At 40.0% G+C, this 19,212-nt stretch overlaps 2 protein-coding genes across 7 annotated transcripts; one reads left to right on the top strand and one right to left on the bottom strand.

Moving 5' to 3' along the window:
• Window positions 1-879: 879 nt before the first annotated feature.
• Window positions 880-11,120, top strand: dytn (dystrotelin). The gene is made up of 16 exons (XM_067500404.1): window positions 880-1,041; window positions 1,320-1,354; window positions 1,490-1,564; window positions 3,329-3,515; window positions 3,592-3,677; window positions 3,908-3,987; window positions 4,074-4,145; window positions 4,225-4,388; window positions 4,456-4,567; window positions 4,669-4,799; window positions 5,105-5,261; window positions 5,332-5,384; window positions 5,457-5,598; window positions 7,704-8,094; window positions 8,269-8,367; window positions 10,588-11,120. Exons 2-15 carry the CDS (start codon window positions 1,336-1,338, stop codon window positions 8,361-8,363), a joined length of 1,764 nt encoding a protein of 587 aa, XP_067356505.1. The 5' UTR covers window positions 880-1,041; window positions 1,320-1,335; the 3' UTR covers window positions 8,364-8,367; window positions 10,588-11,120.
• Window positions 7,806-18,790, bottom strand: zdbf2 (zinc finger, DBF-type containing 2). 6 transcript variants are annotated; one of them, XM_067500401.1, is made up of 11 exons: window positions 18,684-18,790; window positions 17,304-17,406; window positions 17,093-17,170; window positions 16,624-16,720; window positions 16,391-16,548; window positions 15,700-16,300; window positions 14,237-14,362; window positions 13,825-14,159; window positions 9,877-10,024; window positions 8,944-9,806; window positions 7,806-7,940 (listed from the first exon to the last, which is right to left on the bottom strand). In XM_067500401.1, exons 3-10 carry the CDS (start codon window positions 17,149-17,151, stop codon window positions 8,961-8,963), a joined length of 2,370 nt encoding a protein of 789 aa, XP_067356502.1. In that variant the 5' UTR covers window positions 17,152-17,170; window positions 17,304-17,406; window positions 18,684-18,790; the 3' UTR covers window positions 7,806-7,940; window positions 8,944-8,960. The 6 variants fall into 6 exon arrangements, with proteins under 6 accessions (XP_067356502.1, XP_067356498.1, XP_067356503.1 ...); XM_067500397.1 differs by having other exon boundaries at window positions 18,651-18,776; XM_067500402.1 differs by having other exon boundaries at window positions 17,304-17,418; window positions 18,651-18,717.
• Between the last annotated feature and the right edge of the window lie 422 nt (window positions 18,791-19,212).

The following is a 19,212-nucleotide window of genomic DNA, read 5'->3' as shown; positions in this document are numbered from 1 at the left end:
TGTAATTCCCTACTTTCAGGATGCCCCAGTAACTCCCTAAAGAGCCTGCAATTAATCCAAAATGCTGCAGCAAGAGTGCTGACTGAAACTAGCAAGAGAGATCATATTTCACCTTCACTAGCTTCTCTCCATTGGCTTCCCATTAAATGTAGAATAGAATTTAAAACCCTGCTTCTTACATATAAAGCTCTGAATGGTCAGGCTCCATCATATTTAGAAGACCTCATAGCACCATATCATCCCAGTAGACCACTTCGCTCTCAGAATGCAGGCCTACTTGTGGTTCCCAGAATTTCCAAAAGTAGAATGGGAGGTAGAGCCTTTAGCTATCAAGCTCCTCTCTTGTGGAACCAGCTCCCAGTTCAGATTCGGGAAGCAGACACCCTCTCTACTTTTAAGTCTAGGCTAAAAACCTTCCTTTTTAATAAAACATATAGTTAGTTATAGTTATGCTGCCATAGGCTTAGACTGCTGGGGGACCCACCCCCCAATGCACTGAGCTCCTTTCCTCCTCTTGACCATCTCTCCTCTCCTCTCATCCAGCAATTGTCACCACTGTATGTCATTAACTCTGTGTGTTCTCTCCCGTAGTTGTCTTTGTCCTCCTCTGTCCCCCTCTCTCTGTCCCTTTCTGCAGGTGTCCCCTGGCTTTGAAGCTGTGTGTCTTCCAGCGTGAAGCTACTGATCCTACCAATCTGCCCGATGTTTTGTTGTTGCTTTTGTTGCTCTGTTCTTTTCTCTCTCCCCTTTCCACTCACCCCAACCGGTCGAGGCAGATGGCCGTCCACCCTGAGCCTGGTTCTGCTGGAGGTTTCTTCCGTTAAAGGGAGTTTTTCCTCTCCACTGTTGCCTATGGCTTGCTCCAGGGGTAATTGTTGGGTTCTCTTTATATATCTTTATAATCTTGACTTTATTCTGTAAAGTGCCCTGAGATGACTTTGTTGTGAATTGGCGCTATATAAATAAAGTTGAATTGAATTGAATTGAATAGTCCTGGTCTCTAAGACAGGCTTAATGATGGATCTACTGTATGTAGAACAGGTGGGGAATTAACTTCCTCTTTGCCACTTTTCACTTTAATCATCAGATAAATAATTCAGTTAGTGGGGAGGTTGGGTTCAGTTTCCCCTTTGTTCAGATCAGCGGCATTTAATTTGACTGGGGAAGAGTATTATTTTCACAGCAACTTCACTGACTGATGCCTCAGCATTCTCAAATGCTTTTAGAAAGAATCAAGAACAAAAACCTGTTCAGGACCAACCGGTTTTATTATTTTCTTCCTAATAATCCAACTGTGCCCTGATGTTTTGTTTTTTCAGATGGAGGTGAACTATCATGGATCTGGACAGTCTCGGTAAACTCACCTCTACTGCGTTCTACTCTATCATCTCTCAGAGTTTATTAGACTCTGATTAAAACCAACCGACAACAATCAGTTTCTAAAGCTGCAACACTAAAGGTTTTGCCTTTTCAACTGTTTATTGGACAGAGGCCCTGAATGAAGTCCGTCCATCTGTCTACAGGGCTGCCATGAAGCTCCAGTCTCTGCAGAAACTCTGTCACAGTGAGTATAACTACTGGATACATGCAATTCATTATTTCTGTTCTTCTTCTTGTTGTTTTTCTTGTTCTTGTTATTATGATTTAATGTGTATTTATCATTTTAGTTTGCCTGGTCATATTTTATCTCAATTATCTAACAAAAAGATCAACAGCTTTCGGCTTGTTCCTTCGGGGGTCAGCTCAGGTTCTTTACGTTGACTTGGCCTCCTGCCATTGATGGCTGGGCAAGGCAATGCCTGGTGGGGTGGGATTTGATCCCACAGCCTCCTGCATCCCAACCCAATACTCAACCCATTGAGCCACCAGGCGATATATATTAATTAACAAACCATTTATTTAAATTAAACAAAGAAAAAACTAAAAACAAAAAAAACAAAAACAATTTTGTCCATATTCTATAAAAAAAAACATATAGAAATGTTTTAATTGACATCAGCATGATAATTATTTCTGTTTGTGCAAAAACCTTTTTAGAATTAACAATCTTGGGTTCATTATGGTTTGTGATACTTGTATGAGCTAAGTTAATACTTATATTTTAAAATGAGTTTTTTTCTCTGAATACTTTTGTGATCAGTTTTTATTTATTTTAGTTCTTCTATAAAATTTGAAATGTAAATAATTTTCAGTGTAATTCAGTTTTTGTTTGTCATAGTGAAGTTTTATTCAAAAATTTAAATAATTTATTATCATCAACAACATGACATAGGTTTTCAGCTCTTTGTACCAAACAGCAAATCAGTTAATATAAACTCTTAAACAGTGCCATAAAGAATATCTTGACAATCATTATCTTGTTTATATAAATATTTTACTAAAACACATTAAGAAATAAAAAGCACATAACCTTTTAGTTTATATCTGATTTTTTTTCATAACAAAATAGCTTTCTCTGTAAATGTTATGCTTCACTGTCTGTTCACTGAAGTCGACTGAGAGACCCTGGGCCCTGCTCCCTGTGGTAACCAAAGAATAATTGTTTGATATTTGCGATAAAGACAACTTGACAATAAAACACTATTTTTCTCTTTAACATCAGGTAGAAATATTTTCTGATTGACATTTATAGATCATTGTATTTTATTATGGATATGAGCACTCTCCAGACATGAGGGAAAGGTTTTCAAAAATTAATTTGAATATCATATACTGCACTATGCATGAATACAGTTTAATCATGATTCAAGCAAATCATTTTCAGCACTGTCATGTAGTTAGTTCAGGATCCATTAGTTCATTATTATGTCTTAGCATCAGCGCAGTGTGTTCATATCATTAGAGATTACAAAATTATATTTCTCTGTCAGTACACGTAAATGTCTAAGTTCAGCTAGAAGGGGTAGAGAAGGGGGCTATGGTTAATCATTGGTAACAGAGGCACAGACGCGCTCTCAACTTAAGTTTCAAAAACGTGTATATGCAGAGCATCAGTAAACTCGCTGGTTAACATCATAGAGGCAGGAAACAAGATTGAAATGGAAAAGAATCATAAAAGTGAAGAAAATGATACAGAGACTGAGCAGCTACAGGAGCGGTTATACCATTAATATACTATATACTGGGAAAACTATAGTTTCCACTTCCTGTTTATAACTAGTTCTTTAGTACTACATGCAACACTGGCCCCCTGTGGATATTTACTACAGAAACACACATGCAAACATCTCTGGATGTAACCCTAACCCTCTGTAACCCTAACTCTTCTTCTATGTACAAAACGCAGAAGTTTAATTCCAGGTTGACCACAGTGTGTCTATGTCCTCAGTGGATGTTGTGTCCGTCAGACACATCATGGCAGCACTCCACTCAGAGATGGGAGCACGGCAGCAGGAAGTGGGAATGAACAAGGAGGAAGTGACCCGGACTCTGAACAGGATGTATGACAGCGTGGGTCATGTGTCTGTGGCAGCTTTAGGAGAGACCTGCAGCCTGATTCTCAGGCTGTACGACTGGTCAGAGTTCACATCAAATTTTTCATACACGTTGTCACTGTTTTAGTCCCATTCTTAATGTGTCTTTATGTTTCAGGAATCGTACTGGTCATGTTTCTACTGCTTCTCTTCAAACTGCTCTGATTGCTCTGTCTGCAGACAACCTGCTGACAAAATACAGAGGTGTCAAACATCACATGCTTCACAAATTATAAATGTTTTAGTTTAGAAACTGATCTTGTAAAGGACCAAAAGCAGAACGTTGAGGAATCCCAAACGTTGTTCTTGCTAATGTCATTGTGGTGATGGTGTTGATGGTCTATAATAACCAAATGCTGTTTTCTATAAAAGCTGAAACTTGTTCCATGCTCAGTGGTGGACCCCTGATCTTCACACAGTTTCTTTGTGTTTAGCTCTAGTGAGGGTTTCAGAAAACCGCTCAGGATCCATCAGCAGGTCTGGACTCAGATCTTTACTACAGGACCTCAGCCAGGTAGCAAGAGTGGACACTACATTTCCTAGCATGTGCCTCTCCCTCTGCTATTTCTAATGTGCATTTTTCTTTTTTTTTTTTTTTAGGTTCCTGCGGCAGTGCAGGAAGAAGTAGTTTTTGGTGGCGTGGAGGCAGCTGTGATGTCATGTTTTAATGGGGTGAGAACAAAAACTTACCTGCTGCAGGTGACTGATGATTGATGATTGTTACGACAACAACCTAGTTGTGTGTTTTCAGGTGTTGACTCAGACAGCAAGCAAAAAACATGTGTTGTTATGGCTGCAGAGCGATCCACGCCTGTTGCTATGGCTACCTACTCTGTATCGACTGTCTGTCAGTGAGAACATCAGTCACATGGTCCGATGCCATACTTGCAAGACTTTCCCCATCACCGGGCTCAGGTGAGCACACATCAGCCAATCATCCAGTCAGAAATTTTAAATGTGATTACTTCTTCTGTGTATTCAGGTATCGCTGTATGAAGTGTGTGAATGTCCACATGTGTCAGAGCTGCTTCCTGTCCAACCGACACACAAGGAAACATAAAAGCCACCATCCAGTTCTCGAGTTCTGCACCCAGGTAGGAAAACATACATACATGAATTTACAGGTAAATGTACACAGTGAATGTAGGTAGACACAGACTGGTTCAATTTCTAATGTTGACTTTGTCTCTCTCAGCCCACCTGGAAAGAGTCTCTGTCCTCATTAATGCACAGTGCTCGTTATGTCTTGTTGCCATGGAGACGCACTCAAAGAGAAGCTGATAGGGGGGTCCTGCTGTGGGCGGAACCAGGGCAAACTCCGATTAGGTATGAACCAAAATGTGTGACAAAAACACATCACGGGTTAACACTTGATTTATTTTACCAATTAAGGCCTTTTGAACAGTAGTTATTTTAAAGCAAATATAGTTGTTAATGAAATGAACAATGACTGAATGAAACACTTTAATTAAACATGTTTTAACAAACACATTAAACATTGTTAAAGCTATTATAAATACCCAGTTTAAAGCTTTTGTTAATGTAACACAAATTAAATGTTTTTAATTGTTAAATGATCAGAGCTGCATTTTCTAAACTATATTTAAGACAACTATTAATTATTGTCTCAGTGCCCCACCCCCCTCTGACAACTCAACACGACTGGCTGACTCAGTCCTTCATTACAACCCCTCTTCTGGCAGAGATGTTTCCCATGATGCCTCATTGCACCCTCCTCCCTGCTCATCTAAATCTCTGCAGACGGACAAGGAGTCGCCACCTCAGCAGGTGACCACTGACCTCCTCACAGTGACCGGTTAATGCTGATCAGATAATAAATAAAAATGTTGTCCAACAGATGGAGTCGGCAGCTTTGCTGACTGAAGTCAGGAACCTGCACCAAGACAAATGGTGAGACTCAAACCACAAAAAAACAAAAACAAACAGATTTGTATTTGATCATATCACATCATTCTGTCTCAGGCTGTTGGAGCAGAAATTGCAAGCATGGAGACTCACTGTCCAATCAGACCATGGTATCCTAGAGGACAGGTGCTCTGAAATGGAAGTTACCATTGAAACACTGAAACATGACCATGTGCATCTGCAGGGCATACTCACAGAGGTAAACACAGTGACACAGATCACATAAACAGGCAGTTAAAAAAACAATTAAATTCATCTTTTTTTTTAATTATTAAATTTTCTTTAATTAAAATTTCCTTTTCAATCCTTCTTTTCTTTTGGGCTGTTCCCTTTCAGGGGTCGCCACAGCTAATCCTCTGCTACCATCTAACCCTATCGTACGCGTCCTCTTCTATCGGCACCAGTACACTTCTCCATTCCTCGAGCATGTTCTTACTCTCCAAGATTTTGTTAAACAAACTAGTCAGAAATTCTACTGCCACCTCTCCTAAACACTTACATACCTCCAAAGATATGTCATCAGTACCAACTGCCTTTCCACTCTTCATCCTCTTCAACGTCCTCCTGACATCACTCTTACTGATCTTTGCTACTTCCTGCTCCACACCAGTCACCTCTTCTACTCTCTGTTCCTTTTGCTCATTCATCAACTCTTCAAAGTTCTCCTTCCAATTTACCATCACACTCCTGGCACCTGTCAATACATTTCCATCCTCATCTTTAATCACACTAACCTGCTGCACATCCTTTTCATCTCTCTCTTTGTCTCGCCGACCTTTACAAATCCACCTCTCCCTGTTTAGTGTCCAACCTAACATACGAGTCCTCATATGCTCTGTTTGGCCTTTGCCACCTCTACCATCACCTTACGCAACATCTCTCTGTACTCCTTTCTACTTTCTTCAGTCTTCTCTGTGTCCCACTTCTTCTTAGCTAACCTCTTTCTCTGTTTACACTCCTGAACTTCATTGTTCCACCACCAACTCTCCTTGTCCACTTTCTTCTTTCCCAATGACACACAGAGTCCCCTCCTACCTGTCTCCCTGATCACATCAGTTGTAGTTGTCCAGTCATCTGGAAGCACCTCCTGACAACCCAGAGTCTGTCTCACCTCCTGCCTGAAAACTACACAACATTCTTCCTTTTTCAACTTTCACCACTTCGTCCTCTGCTCTGCCTTTCTCCTCTTCCTCTTCCTCACCACCAGAGTCATTTTACACACCACCATCCTGTGTTGTCTGGCATTCTCCCTCACCAATACTTTACAGTCACTGATCTCTTTCAGATTACAACATCTACACAAGATGTAGTCCATCTGAGTGCTTCTACCTCTGCTCTTATTTGTCACCTTATGTTCCTGCCTCTTCTAAAAGAAAGTCTTCACTACAGGCATTTCCATCCTTTTTGTCTACCAACATCTGTCCTTCTGCGTTCTGGTCCTGAAGACCAAACCTGTGTATCACATTCTCATCACCTCTGTTCCCTTCACATACATGTCCGTTGAAATCTGCACCAATCACCACTTTTTCACCTCTGGGGAAGCTCTGAATCACTTCATCTAACTCACCCCAGAATTTCTCCTTCTCTTCTAACTCACATTCTCCCTGTGGGGAAAAACGACTAACAACATTGAACATCATGCCTTCAATTTCCAGCTTCAGACTCATCAACCTGTCTGGTACTCTATTCACCTCTAGAACATTCCTCACAAACTGTTCTTTTAGGATAACTCCAACTCCATTTCTCTTCCCATCCGATTCACAGTAAAAGAACTTGAACCTTGCTCCTAAGCTTCTAGCCTTGCTACCTTTCCACCTGGTCTCCTGGACACACAGTATATCCACCTTCCTTCTCTTCGTCATGTCAACCTACTCTCTAGCCTTCCCTGTCATAGTCTTAACATTCAAAGTCCCTACTGTCACTTTGTCCTCTCTTCTTCGACCAACAGTAGCCCAATTACCACTGGCATTCTGTAGGTCAACTTTTGCACATTGGATTTTGCATGTGTCGGATGGCCTTCCTGACACAACCCTCTGCATTTATCCAGACTTAGGACTGGCAAAAGAAGACAAGACACTTGATTGTGCTCCCTTGTGGTTGCAGTATATAAAAGTTCTATTGTATTTGTTAAATATATGGACTTTTTAAGTTTTAAGTATTTCTTTTTTATCTGTATTGAATTTTAATTTTGAGTATTTTAAAATTATGTGACAGACTCAGGATAACATAGCTCTGTAATTGGTTGTTTTATGCTAAAAGACATCCCCGGGGTCAAAGTTTTTATATTTGTTTTTTCTTCTTCAGGCTTTAAACAAAATTGAGGCTCAGCAACATGCCAACAACATGTCACACAGTGAGGACATGGAGAATACAGAAGGAGGAAACATCACACTACCTTCTGACATCTTCAGAAACATTGAAGAGGATGATGGGGAAGAAGAGGAAAAACAACAAACTCCATCTCCCACAATTCACTCGGACACACCTCCGTCACATCTTCACTGTGAGGAGGAGGAGGTGTTTACAGGTGACAGTCTTCATCTAATAAGACAAAAAGACAGATCAAAGGCTGCAGGGCTACAGGAAGAAACCGAAGAGGATTGTGGGATTTGTAGTGCAGAGGTGCTGCTTCAGGAAACTGTCGACAGACTTCAGACTGTGATGGAGAAAGATAGATGGAGAGAAAGACAGACAGGTAAGACACAGACATGTGATAACAGGAGAGACCCTGGCAGACCTCACCTGTCAGAAATATCTGTCTGTCTAGAATCGAAATTTATTGTAACGTGTTGAGTAAATCCACTTCTGACCAAACTGACTCAGACAAAGTTTAATTTGCATTATTATTTTTTTAATTCCCTGTATCCAGGTGAGAGGGAGAAGGTAGAGCTTCTAGAGGCTGCACACCAGTTGGGAAAGTCAATACACCATATTGTGGATGCTGTGAGAACAAACACACTCTGACCAGGTGAGTCATGTTCAGGTAATAAAAAACATTTTATTAGACTTAAACTTACCGAAATAAAAACGTACTGAAATAAAAGTAAGTGTAAAAGTAGAAAAAGTTGAGAAAGATAAACAGGTAGTAGAGCCCATCTCATCCTCCACAAACATCATTTTTAAAATTTTATTTCACATCTATGTACATGATGTATGAGTTAACATTTTGTAAGGTGCTGCTGAAAATAAATAACAATTCTATTAATTTCCGAACTATTAAATATTTCTGTCAAAATACAGAAAACTTCCAGCATTTCTTTTTAAAGAAATACAGAATTTGAAATCCAAATTTTATGTTTGACAATCTTTTTATGAAATTTAAGAAAATGTTCCTTCTGAATATTCTGCTCCAACAGAATTTTTATTAGATTTATTTTTTTATTCATTTTTGCATATGCAATAAAAAATATCTTATTTGTACAGAAAACTGTTAACACACAAATTTAACATGACAGTTTTGGATTATTTTAATATTGGTACCAGATTTAGAAACTGAGATGTTTTTGGTCCCCCCCACACAACCCTATATAAACAAAGCTGCTACCTGAAACTGGTGTGTTGCTAACTTCGCCCCCTCTCACACCCTCTTCCTCTGCGGCCCCTCCCCCGTCGGGGATTGGAGGGCAAGGGGTTGGGGCCAGTGGAGCCAGTGACTTTCCTGCCCGGTCCTGCCCATCGCAGGCCTTCCCTCCGGGGTTGGGGAAGCAAAGTCTGAGCCCTGGGTTTCTTGGTGGAGGGTGGGGGTCGTGTTCTCTCCCTCCTGCCCCCCCTCCCACGCTCTGATCTGGTGTAAGAGGGCGTTGCTTCAGATGTCTGGCCCCTCCTCCTAACTGTGTCCTGTTTCCTACTGAGTGTACTTATAAGGAAGCTGCAGGGAGGGTGAACCATTCGTTGACCTTTGACCCCGGAGGCCTCCTCCCATGGCAGTCTATCTGCATTCAGATTTGGACTTAGACTCCGGAAAAGCTGACGGACACAGGGTGGTGGTAGGCTGGAGGGGCCAGGCCCCTGGCACCACAGAGAGCCTTTAGGGGGGTTCTTGAGGATGCGATGGGTGCTTGGGTCATAAAACCTAACAGGAAATGGTTTGTATTTGACCTTTAACCCATGTAGGTCCAGAGGACGCCGCTTCTTTCTGCAGCGTCTAAGGGCAGGGCTGGCTGCAGGTGAGTCAGCAGGGCTGGGGCCTGAAGGCGAGCACAGAAGGTAGACCAGGGAGGTGTGAGGCTGCACAGGCGTAACGATGTTGGAGTATGACAGAGGGAGGCAGCGCCACATCTCAGGTGTTCTTTCTGTTGCAACCTGATTATCTGCTGTGACGTTAGGGAGTGGGGCCTCTGGATCTGGCTGAAGGATAGTTGGGACAACCAACCTGACTGTCTGAGTGCTGTGACTGACTTTAACCACCTGAGGAAGAGAAACATTTCAGGAACAAGTCTTTACCTTTAAAGAGAAAATATGAAACTGTCGGACTCACCTGACATCTGGATGCCAGCCTGAAGCCCCGCATCCTCCTCAGGTACACGGAGTCATCATCACGGTCCAACAGAGGCAGAACACCTGGATCTGATTCCACCTCCTTGTTATCAGTACACCCCTTCTTGTTCTGGCTCCGCCTACCATACCTGACATTGACATCATCAGAAAAACAAAATAAAAGCTTGGTCAAAAAAAGAAACCATAAAATCCCAGTGAAATTATGGGTGTGGGGATTTGTTAACTTTTCTAGTTACATCATGTTATACTGAAATAAAGTGTACATTGCAATTTTAAAAATATTTTTCACTTTGTTAAACTATGTTGTACATAATGCAGATGTATTCACATTTTCATGTTTAAGCTAGTTAATAATGTTAGTGTTCTATTTCAAAAGAATGCTAGTACTACACATACTATAATATACATTAATACTATACATTATAAGCAAATATTGTACTGAGTATATTATTATTATTATATTTTTTATTTTTTTATTATTATTATTATTACTACTACTACTACTATTAGTAATGCGACACTAGCGTTGGCTTTTGTTGAAAATTTATGAATTCAGATTCCAGGTCTGCTAATCAGTTCTGGTTCTAATCTGGTTCTAAGGTCTAATTTTTAGATAACAAAAATATAAATTCTTTTATTGTTCCTGTTTCTCATTCTAGTGCATATTTGTTGATTACTGCCACCTATCCAGGTACCTTCTGCACTCGCATTATAGGTGACAAAATTGAGAAAATCTGCAACACGAAGAGAAGACGACGCTGCGCTGGACACAAAAGGTGAGACTTTTCATTAGTGGAAGTGCTTTCAAACATTGTGGTGGACATTTACAAGAGAAAATAATGCTTTAGGGGTTAATTTTGCATTAGTGCTTTTAGTTTGTTTGCCCTCATCTGTTAAAGTGAAACACCTTTCTACCAACTACTTCTGCAACTTGGATCCAGGACTGTTTCCTTTGCAGTGAGGAGATGCTCTGAATGAGCAAAGGAGACTGTAAGACATCAAACACTGTCCAGTGCTTTAGATGAACACTGTGCTGCTTTGAATGTTTAGTCAGATGTGCAACCAGACTTGTTGATGATTAATCACATGCACTTTTAGTACATTTAGCTTAACCACAAGTGTGTCCTGCTGCTTTCATACTCTAGATATTTAAGATACAAATTGACTAAACTTTTCATTTAGTTTAACAGAATGTTAGATTTTATTTACACTTGTTTTAATTATTAAGCCTACATATTTTAACTGTTTTAACATATTAACTGTTTGTGTCCCTGAAAACAGTTAATACAATTTACTGGATTGTCATCATACTTTTTTTTTTTTACTAATGTGTAACTGTAATACTGTATTACACTTAAATAGTGTTAAAATGGGTCACAATGTTAAGATTCTGAAATGCTGTATTAGTGTATTTGTATACTACGCTAATAAAGGAGGAATTGAATTGTATGCCTCTGCAGTATAGAGCATATCAATGAAGTATAAAGTGGTATCTATATTGACTGAGGATGCCTTGCACACAATACAGAGTGTATTGGAGTGGTTTAGGTCATATTTAGCTGAGAGAATTTGCATTTTCCACAAGTTGATAATGTCCAGTTCTCTTCTGTTCCTCTCAAGTATGGGGTCCTGCAGGGCTCAATTCTTGGGCATCTGCTTTCTTCTCTCTATCTGCTCCCCCTTGGCTCCATTCTTAGATAGCACCATTGTCCTTTCCACTGTTATGCAAACAAATTTAAACATACAAACGACATACCACTTAAACAGAAGAATGGCTATTCCATAAACTCACTGATGGAGTGCCTTTAAGAATGAAGAGCCTGGAGGGCTCTTAATTTCCTCCATTTTAATGAAGAAAAAAGCCATGGTTATTGTCTTTGGTCCAAGCACCAGCTGTGAGTCCTCCTTTGTAGACCTGGGCCCTTTGACACTATTTATTAACGTAGTCTCACAAATTTGGTTGTTAAGATGAACAGTGGTTTTATCTTGGACGGGCAGGTTAGTGTAGTGGTAAAAATCCAGCTTCTTTCAATTGAGACAGTTGGCAAAAATTATATCACAGTCAAAAAAGCACTTTGAGACTGTGATCCATGCTTTTGTTACGACTCTGCTGGATTACTGTGACTTTATTTTGGTGTCTCTCACTCGTTCCTGTCCCCTCTTCAGCTGATACAAAATGCTGCTGCACATTTGTTAATCGGAACAAGGAAGAGAGAGCGCACAATAACCCAGTTTTAGCCTTACTGCACTGGCTGCCTGTCCATCTTAGAGCGGTCGTACACCGATCCCTTAGTTGTTGGTTCAATTCCCGGCTCCTCCAGTCACATGTCGAAGTGTCCTTGAGCAATATACTGAACACCAACTTAGTTGCTCTCAGTAAGCGTTGGCCAGCTGCATAGCAGCTCCCCTATCTGTCTGTGTGTGTGTGAGTGTGAGAGAAGCAGTGTAAAGCGCTTTAAGTACCAATAAGCAGCTGCCCCTGGACGAGCCGAGAAGCTCAGGGAAGATGGGGAATTTGTGGAATGCATTGCCTTTGCGAGTAGATAGGCCTGTTCACTGTCTATTTTTAAATCTGAGCTGAAAACTCACTTTTTCTCCTAGGCTTCTGACCTACAATGAGTAGTTGATTTCACTGTATTCCTTAATTCTTCTTATACCTTATTTTTATGTATTTATTTTTGGCATTGTTTAATTAGTACTTTGGTCAGTCTTTGCAATTTTGTTTTTTTTTTTAAAGTGCTTCAAAAATAAAGTTGGTTTTGGCTTGGCACTGATGGTGTTACTCAGGCATCTATCATCTAGATGAGCTCTGCGTCTGAGACATTGTTCACTTGGATCCAAACACCTCAAATTTTGACTTGGTCCACAAAACTTTAGAGGACTGAAACAAAGTCTGCTGTTTGTGTATCCTGACCCACTGCAATCTTTTCTTCTGAGTTGCCAAACAAAGTAGGGTTTTTTTCTCCTACTCACAGTGCCTCTGCACACAGGTTTACACAATTCAGGAGGAGGTTCTGTTTTTCAAGGACACTGTCTGTTTTTAAGGACTTGTCATCTTGCGCAGATGTGCACTTGGGCATTCTACTACGTCTTCTGTCCTGTTTGGATCCAGTTGCACGTCTCTGGACACCTATTATGTGCGAGTCTAGTCCGACGAGTTTCTAAGGAAAGCATTTTTAGTTCTAATTTACACTGAAAATGACAGCTCACTCCAACTATGGAGGAAGAGCAAAATATAAACTAATTTTATTGGTTTAATTGACAAGACATTTTTTAATGTTTTTACACCTGGGACATGACCAATTTAAGAATATCCAGAAATTCAGGTCTGAAATTCAGGTCTGAATTTCTGAAATAAATTATTACTACAATACCATAGATTTGTCAGGCAGTTATTTCTAAACGTATAATATAACAAATTTATAATTATATTTGACCATTATTCTGTGCTCAGATATGCTTAAAGAAATGTTTTTAATTTTGTTTGGGTGTTGTGGTTTATTTAAAAGTATTTGATTGAATAAAACCATCAAAAGATAATAGAAATACACAAGTGTGTAGGTGTTTCCAAACAGTTTGTCATTGTATATTACACACATTACCGTGTAAAATACATTGAATAAGCATGTATGCATGTATATATCTAATGTCCATCTGTTAAAGTACATAATGTATTACATGCATGATAATAAGTAAGTACCAGTATATCAGAATATACACAGTAAATGTATGTACTTTTGTTTATCTACACTCACTGGCCACTTCATTAACTGCAGTTGTATCTGATTCAATCCAGTACAGCTGTTTAGCCATGAATTGTCCAATGTTCCAATTTACCAGTTTTTAAGTTGACACTGTCCGATGATAATTCTGGTAATTGTGTTTTTATGTCATACCGTGGCCAGTGAGTATATACCACATACATTACCTGGCCAAAGATTCTGAGTCGAAGTAGCAGATAAACCTGTCACGTCTAAACTGGTGGACCAGTCTTTCCACCCTCTCCTCATCTTCCTGTTCGATCTGCGTCCAGGTCTTCCCCCTGAAGGATTCTGGAATGTACCTTGGGGCTGGCAGGACCTGTTCAATGGGCAGAGTCCAGAAACCCTGGTCCTGCCTGGTCCCTCCACCTCTTCTGTGGAGGGCGGATTCAAGCTGGCAGGAGTATACCTGGTCTTCTAGGTGTACCTGAACGTCCATGAGCTGAACCAGGTTCTCTGTGTGTCTAAGTTGGACAGGTGAGGGGGGGGGATGGAAAACCACCTGAAGAAAAAAAAAATGGAAAAAACGGGTAAAAAACCCTGAGTCTGTCTGACACCCTGCAGCTGACAGAGAGGTACCTGCACAGGTGAGTCCCAGTCGTCGCTCTGCTTTTCCACGGAGAGAGGGAGACTGATTTGAAGGCTTTCTGTCTCTTCCTGGGGGTGAAGGGTGGAACTTATGCCATAACAGCGCATCAGGATAACCTGGACCACAGAAATATCCGATGTTTGATCATTTGTATAAGAATAAAAAGAAATGTGAAGTTCATAACAGTGCTGCAGGACTTGTTTAAAGTCTTATTGTGATTGTGGACATTATCACGAGTCTAGTTGGTATTTATCAAACACAGATTAATGATTTTCAGATTTTTATTTCTCAACTAAACATATCTAAACAACAAAAAAACTCCAATGTAGTTTTCAAAATTATTTATAAAATTACTTATGAACAAACTTGCTTATAAACTAAAAAAATACTTCTAAAATAAAAACCTTTCATACAGACTTTTTTACTGACTGAAATCTCATTAATATTAGAACTAATCCAAATATCAAATTTAACACATGCTACTAAACTCTGTGTGTTTGAGAAACTAAAATTAAATCTCAATACTAAAGTTAAATTTAACATTAGTTTTAACAGAAGTAATTTACCTGGTAAGTAATGTTATATTTACAACACAACCTTCGATCTTCACTGTCTCTGAACGGCTTTTCCACAGCAAAACACAGGTGACCTACACTTTGTAATGTTCCAAAAGGCACCTTGGCTGCAGGAGACAACCAGAATCTGAACCATAACTAAAATGTTTTTAATGTAAACCTACATTGAAGGGCAAATGAAAAATCAACAAGAGATTGAATATCTGGCAAAACTACCATCAAGATGTACAGAAAAATATCTAATCAACTCTTTGATCAGCTTGGTGTTTAGCATTTGTCACAATCGTTCATGAAAATTTATTGGTGTGGGAGAGTCATGTAACAGCCCCCCACCACTCTGCTGTACTTTTGTGCTTCTTTTAGGCGTATTAATAAACTACTTTTATTGGCTTGTTACTTGCTGAGCTTCTCGTGAACAAATGAGAGGAAAATGTTGAATTTGTTAACCTAAGTGTCCCAGCTCTGTCTGTCCTGAGCTGCAGGGTCCACTTTGTGTGTGCGAGAATCCGCCCTCAGCCACCCAAGCATGGACAGTTGAGACAGGGAAGAAACATCATAACAAACACCAAAATTAGATCTGCTAATCTCACGTGCTGCTAATAAAAACCCATCCGTTATTTTTACAGCCATTCTGATCTGTTGCTTAAAAAACTTAACTTTTATCTACAGCTCCTCAAAACAATTGGGCATTTGGAATTTATTTGTGGGAAAAACCCTGAACAGGTTGTCATGTTATTTAAATAAATTGCAGCCTATTGGGATTATATAATCTTACAGGTTGACTTTAAGACTATTATTAAAGACTGATTAAATTAATGTTGCAGCACAAGTTCAGAATAGACTCATGTTCATGTGAAGACTTGGACTCTGAAACAAACCTCCTCAATAGTCTGGTCCAGATCGTTGCTGTGTGTGGAGAATGCCTCCTCTTTCTGAGCCTCCCTTCGCTGTTTCTGCCAGCTCCTCCAGGGCCTTTGTTCCGAGGAGGGCCGGGGGCCAGAGCCCTGACCAAGTTCATTTCTCAAGTCTCCACGGAGCCTGGTCACAGGTCCTGGACCAGGACTAAGCTTAGGATTGGAAGGGGGCTGGGGACCAAGACCTGTACAACTGTAGGGTGAAGATTCTTCACTGGTTTTCCTCCTGTTTGACTTCCTGTGTGCTTTTCTGTAGACCGGAGGCAGAGTCTGAGTTAGTAGGGGTGGGGATCTGGTTCGTGGGGAGTGTGTGTGCCTTGTAGGGGCGGTTTCTCCATCTTTGATTCGGATTAGCGCAGACAGCCTCTCTGTGATTCCCTCTGCTGATCGGCTGCGGTTGCTGCCACCTTCCTTGTGACTGGACGACTGATGTGATGTGTCGTCAGAGCTAGTCAAGTGTTCCCAGGTGCCAAGTGATCGGCTGTTGTCAGAGAAATGAATTTCACCCAGCTCCGCTTTTGGTAACAGAGGGACCGAGACTGATGGCAGGTCAGCATACGACGGTCTGATGGAGACAAGGACAACTGAATGGGTATGTTTTATTTATTTTTTATCAGGGGTCCTCATAGCGGTGCAGGTGTGTTTATTTTGCTACCTGGTGTCACTGTACTGTTGTGGGTGGTGCTGCAGGACATCCTGCAAGAATCTTTCAAGCAGGGTGAGTTTAGTTTTGCTGCTACTGGAGGAGGAAACAGTGCTGGATCCTCTGGAGGACACCCGGACTGAGTCCAGGTGTCTGAGGCTGGACAGGTGCTGTGACAGATGTGAACAGGTGATGAATTCTTGTCATGTGACTGTAGATCTGCATCAGGTGTGTGAAGTGTGTACCTGGTCCAGATTGCTGTAGAGGACTCTGCAGTACCCACAGTACCCCTGTCTGTTACTCTGACACCTGGATGGACCAGGCTGAGAATCCACCCACATCCTGTCAGACAGAGAACACCTTTTTAAAAATTATAATATCAATATTTAGAAAATACAGTGAGTTACAGGTGCATCTATCAGTCTGTTCATAAACACAAATGTTTAAAATGTTCCCACCCATCTGGAGTTTAAAGCTCTACAGATACCAGGACTAAAAAAAGTCAAATACTATAAATGTTTAGGGCTGCTTAAACATTTTAAAATTTCAATAGGTTCTTTATAAATATGACTTTTTATTTATTCTTCAACAAACACCTAACATATACCACAACATTATGTTAACACATTTTTATATATTCATTACTGAGAAAAACGATTTAGCTAAAGCTGTAAAGCTTTATAAATAATAACAACAATGTACAAGTAGACTCACCTGCTGGTAGACTCCATCGTCTTCTGGTCATCTTTACCTTCCTCGGGACAATCTGACATCGTGCTGCTAATTCAGCCTCTGAAACACAAACACATATTTATAATTTATTCCAGTAAAAAATTTAATGTCAGTTTTTCTCAGTCTGGACAATTTTTAATCTAAAATACAAAAACATCTGTGAATTAATGATAAATAATCATGAAAATCTGACTTTGAAACAATGAGGTCAGCAAGTCCCCTGTCCAATGAGAGTGCTCCATGCTGCAACCACCAGTAACCACCATGTATGATACACAGGTGGAGAGTCCATGAGCCTGGAGAGAAAACTTTAGAAATTCACTTTATCATCATTAGATCAATTATTAATGTTTTCAGTGGTTAGGGTTAGGGGTTAGTTTGTGTCAATAATGCATAATCAAAAATGAATAAATCAACAAGTCAAATTACATTGTAATCTTATTTAATAATACTTTAAATTAGGTATATAAACCTGTTAAATAAAACGAGGATATACATATATATACATATATAAATATATATATCCTTGTTTTAATGCAATCCAAGACAGCTGCTCTGCCAGGGCATCTACTTTTACAATGATTTAATTCCTCAGTTTTTAAGTCAAAACTGTCAAAGGTGATAATTCTACTATGTGTTTATTATTGAGATCGAAGTGGTCATTAGAGTTGAACTGGAGTGCATTATAAGAACAGGTGGCTCTAATGTTTTGTCCACCTAATTCAGTTTGAAAAGGGACTGAAAGTAAAACTCACTATTGGTTTACCGGACACGAACATGCAAATTGTACTTGACCAATATGATGTGCTCAAATATGGTTTTCATTTTAGTGTCTTTGTGATCTACTTGCAAACATTATTATTGAATAAAACCAACAATATTTAAAGCAATAGAAAATTTTGTAGGTGATTCCAAACTTTTTCTGGGCCAAATTAAATATTTTAATCAAAATCCTGGGTAGGCTAAAAGGTGGGTTTAAACTTTTTCTCATTCTGAGATCCTCAGGCTGTTCTGATGGTACAGGGCAGACAAACTGGTGAAAGAAAAACTATTTTTATTTTTAATTTAAATCAATTAGTCATGATTAAAATTTTTGATTAAACAAATATTTTCATGCTCTTCAAAGTTTTTCTAAGAAAAATTTAGGGCAACAGATACTATCTAAAAAAAACCTTATTTTCCAATATAATTTAATCTGCCATTTCTGACCAATCACAGCTCAGCTACTTGTGCCCTGATTAGCGACCACCGCTATACCCGCGATCTGATTGGCTGACACTGAGACGGTAACAATCAGCACATTAACAGATTAACCTGCTTCACGAACCCGGGTTAAGACAGTATTAAACAAGATAATCTAGGAATGTGGTGATGCCGCTGTGACGTGGCTGTGTTGTTACCAGACTATTTTCGTTAGCAGGCTAGCTTTTAGCCTACTGCTTCCTCGTCATACCCGAGGACCGGATGTTCGGAGACGCTGATTGGCATGTTCGAGCAAATGACGCGTGTACTCAATAAAGGATGATAGATGGGTTGTTACCTGCAGCCGATCTACTGTTATTAAATGTCATACATTAAAATCCTCATCCGCCGCGCGTTGTTCCCCTGCTTAGTTTCCGGTCAGCCTTTTCTTCTACGCTCGACTCCAGCAGAGCTTGAAATGCAGCGGCAAGTGCTGCCTCCACAGGTTTTAGTGTGACCGACAGCAGCATTTATTTATAAACGTAGTCTTTATTAATGTGCCCGATTTGTCAACACAAGACGTTTTTCACCTATTCTAACTGAAATACATCTTTTTAGTGAAATATACCGTTAAAGCTTTATGTAGTTGAAAGTCTAAAATTGCTTAATATCTGTGTCATAGTGTCATATATGACTTGGCTGACATTGGCTTAATTGGTAGCGTGGTCGAAGGTTCGCGCCATGCCCGATAGAAACAGTGGAGGGTTGACTCAAGAAGGGCATCTCGGATGAGATCTGTACCAAATCAACATGCGGACAAAATGATCTGCTGTGGCGACCCTTAACTCACGGGATAAGCTGGAAGGACCCAAAAAAATAAGGCATTTGCAAAACAGTTTTAACATGAAGTAAATTAAAAT

The sequence above is a fragment of the Channa argus genome, chromosome 4 (genome assembly GCF_033026475.1).
Source record: "Channa argus isolate prfri chromosome 4, Channa argus male v1.0, whole genome shotgun sequence".
In the NCBI taxonomy this organism is placed as follows: Eukaryota; Metazoa; Chordata; class Actinopteri; order Anabantiformes; family Channidae; genus Channa; species Channa argus.
This window is presented reverse-complemented; position numbering and strand designations above follow the sequence as displayed.